The 10,277-nt window shown below is 40.5% G+C and overlaps 2 protein-coding genes across 2 annotated transcripts in view; one reads left to right on the top strand and one right to left on the bottom strand.

The window, feature by feature from the left end:
- Positions 1-5,677, bottom strand: part of LOC139148684 (sialate:O-sulfotransferase 1-like) — a 12,321-nt gene extending 6,644 nt beyond the window's left edge. The window contains exon 1 of the mRNA XM_070720171.1: positions 5,459-5,677. Within this exon, the coding sequence (XP_070576272.1) occupies positions 5,459-5,630 (172 nt within the window). The 5' untranslated portion in view covers positions 5,631-5,677. The remainder of the gene's footprint in view (positions 1-5,458) is intronic.
- Positions 5,678-9,341: 3,664 nt separating this feature from the next.
- LOC139148683 (histone H3) lies at positions 9,342-9,953 on the top strand. Its single transcript, XM_070720170.1, has one exon. The coding sequence runs from the start codon at positions 9,385-9,387 to the stop codon at positions 9,793-9,795; it is 411 nt and encodes a 136-aa protein (XP_070576271.1). The 5' UTR covers positions 9,342-9,384; the 3' UTR covers positions 9,796-9,953.
- Positions 9,954-10,277: the final 324 nt, after the last annotated feature.

Raw genomic sequence — 10,277 nt, 5'->3', positions numbered from 1 at the left:
TTTTTTTTATTGCGACCGCCCGCCCTGCCCGAGTAAGTTCCTTTGGAGATGAGAAACAAAAAAAATAAAAGGGTCACCCTTATGTAAACTACACATTTATCAAGTTCCATAAGGTATATGATAAAACCTTTACAGCCCTGATACGACTTTTGCGGCCCTTGGTCGCACAGCGCACGGGCCCTCGCACGCTCGGGCTCTTTCGCCGTACGACCTCGGTCCGCAAAAGCCGTATCAGGGCCGTAAGGATTACTGTCGTTGGGCATAAGTTGTGAACGCCGGCAACACGCTAAGCCCTTGTTGGTATAAGTTATCCATAAGTTATTGAAACGTTCTATATACGCATTCAAGCACATAAGGCCAAAGTAAGTAAATTCTTTGTTTTGCGTCCACTCAAAATCCTAAAAGGTACGCGGGTAAGCGGCTAAAAAACACACACAGAAAATTTAACACAAAATCTGTTTGCCTTTATTGGACAATTTTTCTCAAACCACATGAATACTCCTGTCACAGTGTGACACACTGTATGATCACTGTATGCATTTTCATAACAAATGGATCAAAATAAAGTCATTCTTTGACGTTTGCTTTTCTCTTATTAGTTTTAGATTTCTTTCTTGTGCATTCAAAGTGTCCACATGTCAATGCCATTGCACAGCAACTTGACAGCCTCATCAAATTACTTTAATCTGGACAGTTTGAGGAATGGGTACACTATAACAGTATACAGTAGCGGTCTTTTGTCCTCAAGTTCTTGTACGTTTTTTTCAAGTTTCTTATAATGTCTATGCTCTGATGGAATGTCATAGTTTTGCTGAAAGGTGTCTGTTTTGAAAGAAAACACCAAACAGAAATGGTAACTTGTAGCCTCTGCATTCAATTTTAGAAAGATGGGGCATCAGAGAGAAGAAGAAATTGGTGATATAATTGACAAAAGTATTCCCTGTAGCTTCCTCGGGACCATCCGTAAAACCAGCACCTTTCCTTTCCATCAAATAAAAGAAAGCATTTCGCAATTGTCAGTCTCCACACACAGACTCATCAGACCCAATTTAGGTGGAAGCTTCACATCTATATTCCTTGCACTTTCAAAGAACCACACCCCAGATTGATTGAAAAGATGAAGTATCATGGCATAAATGGAAATATTCTACAGTGGGTCAAAGCATGATTGACAAATACAAAACAGCGAGTAGTCATAAATGGAGCATCATCTGAATGGAGAATACGTCACAAGAGGTATCCCAAAGGGTTCAGTTCTTGGATCAGTACTCTTTCTAATCTACATCAATCATACTGGCGGTGAAATTAGTTCTGAACTCAATAAATTACTGACAATACCAAGACATATCATCCCCTGCGAAATTGTAGTGATCCTGAAATTCTACAAGCTGATTTGGACAAGCTACAAAAAATGAGTGAACACTGGCGGACGCATATTGGCTACAACAACCCCTTCAATAAATACTCAATGAACAATATTTCACTGGGACGTACAACTGAAAAATGACTTGGGCAATCAACTTCATTCTACCTTAAAACCTTCAAGCAAATGTGATAAGTTTGCAAAAAAGCAAACAGAATGTTGATCTCATCAAACGATCATTGTCGATCAAATAAAAAAAATGTCATTCTTCGTCTTTACAAGCAACTTGTGAGACCACAGCTCGAACATGCAGTACAAGCTTGGTCACCATGGCTACAAAAGGACATAAAAATCTTAGCATGGCAAATAATACCTAAACTCCAACACTACAATTATCAAAATAGACTCAAACAGCTTGGTTTAATAACACTTGAACAAAGAAGAATTCGCGGCGACATGATTCAACTCTAGAATTAGTTATCAAAGGCCATGACCACTGTAACCTTTCACTTGAGTTAGCAGCCGACTCGAGAACTTGAGGACACTGTCCCAAACTTCATAAACTAACCGTTCGACTTAACACAAGAAAGTACTTTTTTCAGCAAGAGTTGTGGACACCTGGAATAAATTACCAGCCGATGTCATTAATGCAGAAAGTGTGACCTCCTTCAAGAGCAGCTACGACCGCCTACTACAAGTTTGAACTTTCACAGAGGGATTGTAATATACTTTCCCATACCCAAACTGTACGTAAAGGCCTTTCGTTTACAGTACTGATCACGGGTTTATTTTTGTTGCAAGTTAAAATGGACGAACTAACCAATTTGTAGTAAACCTAAAAGACCAGTTAACTAGGATAGGCAGCAACACTTTCCGATTTTTCCGTCTGCCATACTCTCTGAGTCGTGGTACCCAAGTCCAATCGGCAGACTGAATCTCTCTCTGTTCAAGTCCCGATTGCTCGAAATGACCATGTCTTCAAATTGACGTGCAAAGGTCTGCTGTTTTTTAACTTCGATTATTTCCCTGCTTTCATCCATTTTTTATCGCGACGACAAAGCCAAAACAGGCAAAGCCACAACAGACAGCGAGAACGTGAGGCCCTGGCGTGAGGCTGAGAGTATCGACAGGGGTAAATATGTAGAGAGTACTGTTTTACGTCACCGCATGGAATCTGACTGCCGTAAAGGAGTGTTTCGTCGCAAAGTTAAAAGCTACGACTTGTTTTTGCGACGAAATAGCCCCACCAACGGCGAAATTTTGAAAGGAAAGTTTGTGGGTTTTTTTCCGAAAAATTTCCAAAAAACCTAGTCGCGCACGGACGCAAAACAAATAATTTACTTACTTTGGCCTAATATAATTTGTTCCTTTCTGACTGTTTCAATGTCGTCAGTGATATGCTAAGCATGGGCGCCGGCTTGAACATGCTCGCGACGAATGCTATGCAAGCGAGCGCCCTGACTGCTGAACTGTCGTCTGCTGTCCCGGCCCCAGAAGTTATAGACATAGAAGGGAGTGCTCATATGAACATGGAAGCTGACGATGTGCGTTACAAAAAGGGGACAGATACTATTGCCTTCTGAAACGTCTGCAAAAGGTAGACTAATTTATTTATATTTGACGATATACATAAAATATTTAATAAAAAATGGGGGAAAATGTGAAAACGTAACCCTTGACCTGCCAGGCTCGTTCACGTTCAGTACGATCAAAACAGAGTACATGATAAATGCACAGTTTAAAAGATTACAGTTTAAAAGCTCTCTTAAGTTCTATTGAAAGGCTACTAAAAACTGAAACAAAACTTTAAAAAAATATTATTATTTGGAATATTGTATTGAAACTTAAGGTTTTTACTACAGTGTAAAATAAAACTTTAAATGGGAATGTCCCGTCATGGACAAGGTCAATAACCCTGAAATTTAGCATATGGTATCTCAGTAATATGTTTTACTAAATTTGTCAACAGCTTTTTGATTGGTCAAGTTTCATACAAATTAGGTAGAATACAAAATTTGAATCCAAGATGGCACCCACTGTATTGAAAGGGTCATGTACACTAGAATTCAGAATTCAGTGGGCTTAATAAGTCCTGAAAGTTTGAAAAGGTTGATATGTCTTAGCAAAAGGTTACGGAATTCGAAGAAGAAGTAGAAGAGGAAGAAAGTTGATCGCGAGTAAACCCAGAGAGCTTGGCCCCCTGAAAACACCAATGTGTATCAACTGTACCATAGTATGTAAAATATTTTATGCTTTCTATGCACTATCAACGTTAACCGCGATTTAAGGTTTGTTGCTAAATATATCTGCACGCGCGCGACATCTGACAACGCTGCCTAATGGCCCTATCACACCTTGACGATTTCGCCACTGAGCGTATGCCAACGTATGAACAATTCGGCCAATACGCTATGCGTACGTCGAATACGTTTTGGCATGGATAAGTTTTGTATAAGTTAAGAGCACGCTGAAGCACGCTGGTATACGTCGTAGTACGATTAGGTCGTCAAAGCTTTTGTGCATGCACAAAACTTTTCGACGCATGCCAGCGTGTATCTCACACACGCTGGCCATTAAAATTGTAGGTATGTTATGCGCTCGTTGACACGCGTTCACACACGTTACTTGTGAGGGACCTCTCAGATTGTCGCATAAGTTCAAAATGTGAAATTCGTTCGTTTATGGCGGGGGTGGGGTTGACCGCCATTCAATTAGTGAACTTCACTTTCGCATTTTAATTTTGTGATTACAAGTACTCTTTACATTGTGTAAAAAAAATAAACAAAAACTGCAAAGTCGTAACAACAGTTTTTGCTGTAACCGTTTCCAACTCGTTCGTGTCATGCCATGTTTAGTGTAATGTGATCAGTGGATACATATTCTTCAGTAGCTATAGCAAAATACTACATTGTGCTCTCAGGCAGACATCAAAATTTCGCACTTTCAAACTTTTGCTTAGGGGTACGGGGAAGGGGATTTGATCTCAACGAAGGAATTTCTTTTCTTGAACTTATGCGACAATCTGAGACCGTGACGGTCACTGACGGTCCTTAAGTTACTCATAAGTCGAAATGCGCCGAGATAATTGTCTACCCAAAACATGTTTTTAACCTTTGAGTACTTATAAATACGCTATGTATACGCCCAAAATAGAAAAAATATCGTAGTTCAGCAAGCCAGCGTTTTAGAGAAATATTGATACGTCGGCATACAGGACTCTAAAATTCGGACAAATTTTGTTTCTGTGTGCACGGCTGTTGTTGCAGCTTGTAGTCTAAGCCATAAAGTCATTATAATTTAGTGTGACTTTTAGAAGCCGTTGCAACATGAACGGGTTTCATTTTCGTCTTTTATGCGGAAAATGCTAACAAATATATTTATGCACATTAATGAGAGAAAATTGACGTCATTTGCGATCAGCGCTATAACGAACAACAGTACGTCGCCCGGTTTAATTTGCAGCCTGAGTCTGATCATCGGGCCAATCGTGCCAGTGATAGAAATGTCGGCAGATTGTTGGTCAAAACTAGAGTGAAAAATAAAACCAAAGACAGGTGAAAGTTAAAATCTAAGTGAAAATCTAAATGATGGTAAACTCAATTTAGAGAAAATATTCGAAAGTCCCTTCTCAATCACTTTGCCCCATTGTTTCTGTGCGTATGTAGCTAAGATTAGGGTAGACCGAAAGATCTGTCGCTCGAGGGCGCTCTCTCTGGGGGAGCGTAGAGAGCGCCCTCGAGCGACGGATCTTTCGGTCTGAGATTAAGGTGGAATCTGGAATCGCTTTCTTTTCTTTTTTGCGATGTAGACTGTGACGCTTATTCCCGGCTCGAGGTCACCAAAGTCAGTACGTAGCTGAAAATGCCATCCTCCCTGTCACAAACCTTCAACATCGATGTGAGACTGGCTCAGTTCTGGCATGATGGCCAATGTTTTTCAGCTTAGAAAGTGGTGGGGTATGACGTTATTGCTCTGCTAATTTGTTTTAAAAAAACTGCCAAAATTATGCAGATTTTGAAGTTAATTATGTTGAAGGTATCTTGTAAAGAACAGGATACCGACTCGATACGTGGAGTGGTAGGCCTTTATACTTACCACCGGGATTTTGTTTGCGCTGCCCTTCTGAAGGTGTCGTTGTCTTAACCGAGTCATATCGCTTTGTTGTTATTTCGTTTTCACTCACACAACGTTTCAGGAACATCGGCAGCAAGGTGAGCGCGAGTAGAAGGCTCAAAAATCGACAAATGGGAATTTTCCGCATTACCATCCTAACAGGCAAGTGACAACGATGAAGCACACCGTTTGTGTACGGTATTAAACCACGAACACACATACGTGTAGATAGTATGTTCCATCCGGGTATTTTCATAAAGGTTTTGACTTAGTTCTAATCCTATTACTTGTTCATCTGTCACAAATACAAACGAAAATACGTCAACCCTGGCCAATTTCTATAAAACGTCAAACTGGCCGACACAAGTAACGCTACGAGACCCATTTTCTGGTAATTAAAACTATACACTGAGTTTTGTAGCTTCAAACCGGATTATCATTTGAAATCTCCTTTTGCGAAAAGCTTTTATAATAGTTTCGCCTTTGTTGTCCCCAGCAGATTATTTCAATAGCACGTATGGTGGATTTAACACTGCTTACAGTGAATACTGATGTACACATATTGTGCTAGTTTATTAACGTCATAAAAGCTATCTACTGACCCAGACCGGTATCACCTGGGAACGGGGTCATTCTGAGTGCTACCGTGACCGTCACTCGAGTGACAGAAATTTGTTCATAGCAGGATCTATAAAGTAGTTACAATAACACAAGAACGAATAAGAGAACAAAGCCATATTTGACCAATATTATAAACTTGTTGACATTTTAAAGCAAAATATTAAGCAAAATATTTCTTAATAAGAATAGAATGTTGTGTGTGAGTGTCTTATATATCTCCGAAATTGGATAATCTCCGGTCTATAGGTCTATATGACAACCCGATATGACGTGCAAGTGTACATATCTCCTGGCCCGACATATGACCAGAGAAAACTGAGAGGAAATCGAGAGAAGAACCAGTGATGAGGAGAGAAAAGGGAGAGAGGAATATTAAGATCTACATGAGGAAAAATTGTACAAGCCTCCGAGTCTCAGTCACAATTATACCGCGAAACGAACGTATAACACGAATCTAAATTATTAGCGCAAAACTGTCACTTGCAATTGTCAGACCGCGTCTTGAATGTGTCGTTCAAGCCTAGAATCCACAATTTCGGTAAGACATAGACCAACTACATCAGGAGGTGCAAAGGCGGGCGAGTAACTTAATTTATGCTATGCTGAAAGCGCTTAAATTGTACTAGTAGAGTACGTATAATTTTAAAGTCCTTGTGCAGTTCTGGTAACGTCCGTATTTGTAAAAGCAATTACGTTCTGAGTTCGAATGGCTCTTCAACCGTAAGAATAATGTGCATATAGTTATTCAAAGTTCGCCGTGGAACTAATTTGCGATAATTGGGTAGTGTAGTAATTTGGAGTCTGCAAAATTATGTAAGCCCATCTGCTTTCCTTTTTATTTTCCTTTTGCAATACACTTGCTTTTATGGGTAATTTGTAATATGGCAGCTTTAGCTTTCAGCTACTTATGATTAATTAATAAATTAGTTTGTTTATTTATTTATTTATTTATTTATTAATCGAACCATTTTGATTAATTTCAACATGTAAGGTATCCAAGTCTCCCTAAGTAGTTCCAATCGTGTTTTCATAAGAAATATTGGGTCATTTTAGGTAAAGCCGACCGCTTTATCTATATTTTATATTTCAGTCCTTATGTTGCTGTAATTTAGATACATTGGTTGCATAAATCTTGACAGTCAGTGATATTATGTGGCAAGCTGTTACAAATGTAGACTAACAATTAAAGATAAGAGATAAAAACCCTCATGGTGATTGTCATTGTGTTGGGAACATATGATTACGGAGAGGAAATCCTGCCTTTCTAACCAGCATGTTATTGAATGTAGTGAATGAAAAAATCATTTTAAGTACTCTGAATACGAACTTTTTCAGTGCAAGCGACAACAATACAACAGTTGTAAACAGTGCTCAAATGGCGCGGGACAATCAAACAGACAAGCTGTTGTAGAGGTGAAGCCTGCTAAATACGCTTGGACTTTTAAACGTTCGCTACCTCATATACGGCACGCTTGACTCATACATCATGAATTGCTGTTTCAAAATGTAGTCCGACTATATGGGTACAGGAAATTTTGTTAATGTCAGCAGAAATTGTGGAATTTCCTAGCAATTTGTATGAAAAATGCCGTTTTTTTTAAAAGGTTTAAATTTCCGCTGAAAGACTTCATCGAAACTGGCAGTTCCAATATACATGTAATTTTGCGATCTCTACGCTCCCGAGCGTAGACGGCGCAATCATTGGGATTTCGCCGTTCCAACCACAGGGGACTCGTGCTTGTTGTTTATTTGTGTCTGTTTGTTTGTGTGTATGTGTTTGTGTTTGTTTATTTGTTATTTTAATAAAACAACAGCGAAAAGCTGTTTTGTGAATATTTGTCAATAAAGAGCAGTTTATTTATTTATTTGTTTGTTTATTTATTTGTTTGTTTGTTTGTTTGTTAATACGTATTTCCGATGGTTAGGGTTAGGGTGTTTGTTTGTTGATACGTATTTCCGATGGTTAGGGTTAGGGTTAGGCTTAAGTTAGGGTTAGGGTTAGGGTTGGGTTAGACTTATTCACTCCCTCTATATACTCAGATATAGAGGGAGTGAATAAGTCTAACCCAACCCTAACCCTAGCCCTAACTTAAGCCTAACCCTAACCCTAACCCTAACTTAAGCCTAACCCTAACCCTAATCCTAGCCCTAACCCTAACTTAAGCCTAACCCTAACCATCAGAAATACGTATCAACAAACAAACAAATAAACAAACAAATAAATAAATAAACTGCTCTTTATTGACAAATATTAACAAAACAGCTTGTCGCTGTTATTTTATTAAAATAACAAATAAACAAACAAAAACACATACACACAAGCAAACAGACACAAATAAACAACAAGCAAGAGTCCCCTGTGGTCCAACTATGGTTTTTTCATGGTTCATTTATGCTACACGTTAGCTGTGGGTCCATAGCTGTGGTGTTTTCAGACGGGATTCCTGCCTCTTACGGGCTGGTTTTGACTTTTTCGATTTTAACCCCGCCACCACAGGGGTTAAAATGACAATGAGTTTCCCTCGTGGTAAGACGGCATGTCTATCAACGTCAGAGGATTAAAAATAGCACATTTCTGACACTTCTTCCGACATGGTCTACTTGCTCCTCGGTAGCTTGCCGTAGTTTTGAAAACTGACTATTTGGGGTTTTCTGGTTTCGCTTTCTACAGCATGGCGAAAAACCACATTCAAACTACCTTATTATAACATGAAGGTACATTTTGAAATTCTTATAGGGAATCTACGGTTTATTCAAAACATTCCACGTTTCTCAAGCCCAAATCACAGTTGCTGGCCAAATTACAAGGAGACACGTTCAAAAAACAAACACCCTAGAGGCTCTTCTCTCTCCCCCCTCCCCCTGCTATTACATGCACATTCTTGAAACCACAGGCTCTAGAGTCAATGCAGGCGAACCGCTAGCCGCCACTGATACAATTGATTTTTATTGTATCAGTGGCGGCTAGCGGTTCGCCTGCATTGACTCTAGAGCCTGTGCTTGAAACCAGCCATAGTCCCTCCACCCACGGACTGTGACCCGGACTGTGACCCGGCATACAGCCATTCAAGCTTCTTTGATCGAAGGATCATCTCGGTTCATTAGTTATGCATTACTGACCAATCGTTGACCGTTCTGCCGATTGTGACCCGAGGTGTGAACGGCTTATCGTCACGATGTGACCAATCACTGACTTTCGCGCTCAAATTGGAATGGTTATAAAAAGGGTAGAAGGCAGTATTAGCACAAGTCCCGTTTCTGCAACTGAGGAATTGTAAAATTTAACCATGGCACGTACCAAGCAAACCGCTCGTAAATCTACCGGTGGTAAGGCACCACGTAAGCAGTTGGCCACCAAGGCAGCCCGTAAGAGCGCACCGGCCACTGGTGGTGTGAAGAAACCTCATCGTTACAGGCCCGGAACCGTCGCTCTTCGTGAAATCCGTCGTTACCAGAAGAGCACAGAGCTGCTTATCCGCAAACTTCCATTCCAGCGTCTGGTCCGTGAAATCGCCCAGGATTTCAAGACCGATCTTCGCTTCCAGAGCTCTGCTGTCATGGCTCTCCAAGAAGCCAGCGAAGCTTACTTGGTCGGTCTCTTCGAAGACACCAACCTGTGCGCCATCCACGCCAAGCGTGTCACTATCATGCCGAAGGACATCCAACTTGCCCGCCGCATCCGTGGCGAGCGTGCATAAACTGTGTGCCCTGTGGCATACACTAACCAAACGGCCCTTTTCAGGGCCACCACATTTTTCAAAAAGGGAACTACCGTTCAGTCCCAACACCTTGTGTCCCTGAGGGTTGCTAGTACAATGTTTAATCCCTACTGATTTCGAGCAATTTTATTCTGTAATGTCAAAGAATTGTATCGTATAAAGAATGGTTACTGGTCTAAACGGTCATTGTTTAGTTATTTGTGGCCCCCGAAAAAGCTTGTAGCCCGATGGGGTTCTCCTTTGCCATACCATGGGGGTAGCTCTCTGAATCAAAGGTAACTGGTCGTTTCGGCCCAAATCGTTTCGGCCTCTCAATTTCCAGCCCCAAGTCACTTCGGCACCGCAACCCAAGACGTTTCGGCATCCATGTTTCAATTTTTTTTTTCAAACTATTTAGTAATTGACTGACCCGTCATATTCGTAACCGTGACCTTTGTGTTCTGATCAATACTTTGTGTGCA

The sequence above is a fragment of the Ptychodera flava genome, chromosome 13 (assembly GCF_041260155.1).
Source record: "Ptychodera flava strain L36383 chromosome 13, AS_Pfla_20210202, whole genome shotgun sequence".
NCBI classification, from domain to species: domain Eukaryota; kingdom Metazoa; phylum Hemichordata; class Enteropneusta; family Ptychoderidae; genus Ptychodera; species Ptychodera flava.
This window is presented reverse-complemented; position numbering and strand designations above follow the sequence as displayed.

Bases quoted from the DNA above. Each gene is read 5' to 3' on its own strand.
- LOC139148683 (XM_070720170.1), top strand. From the start codon at position 9,385: ATGGCACGTACCAAGCAAACCGCTCGTAAATCTACCGGTGGTAAGGCA.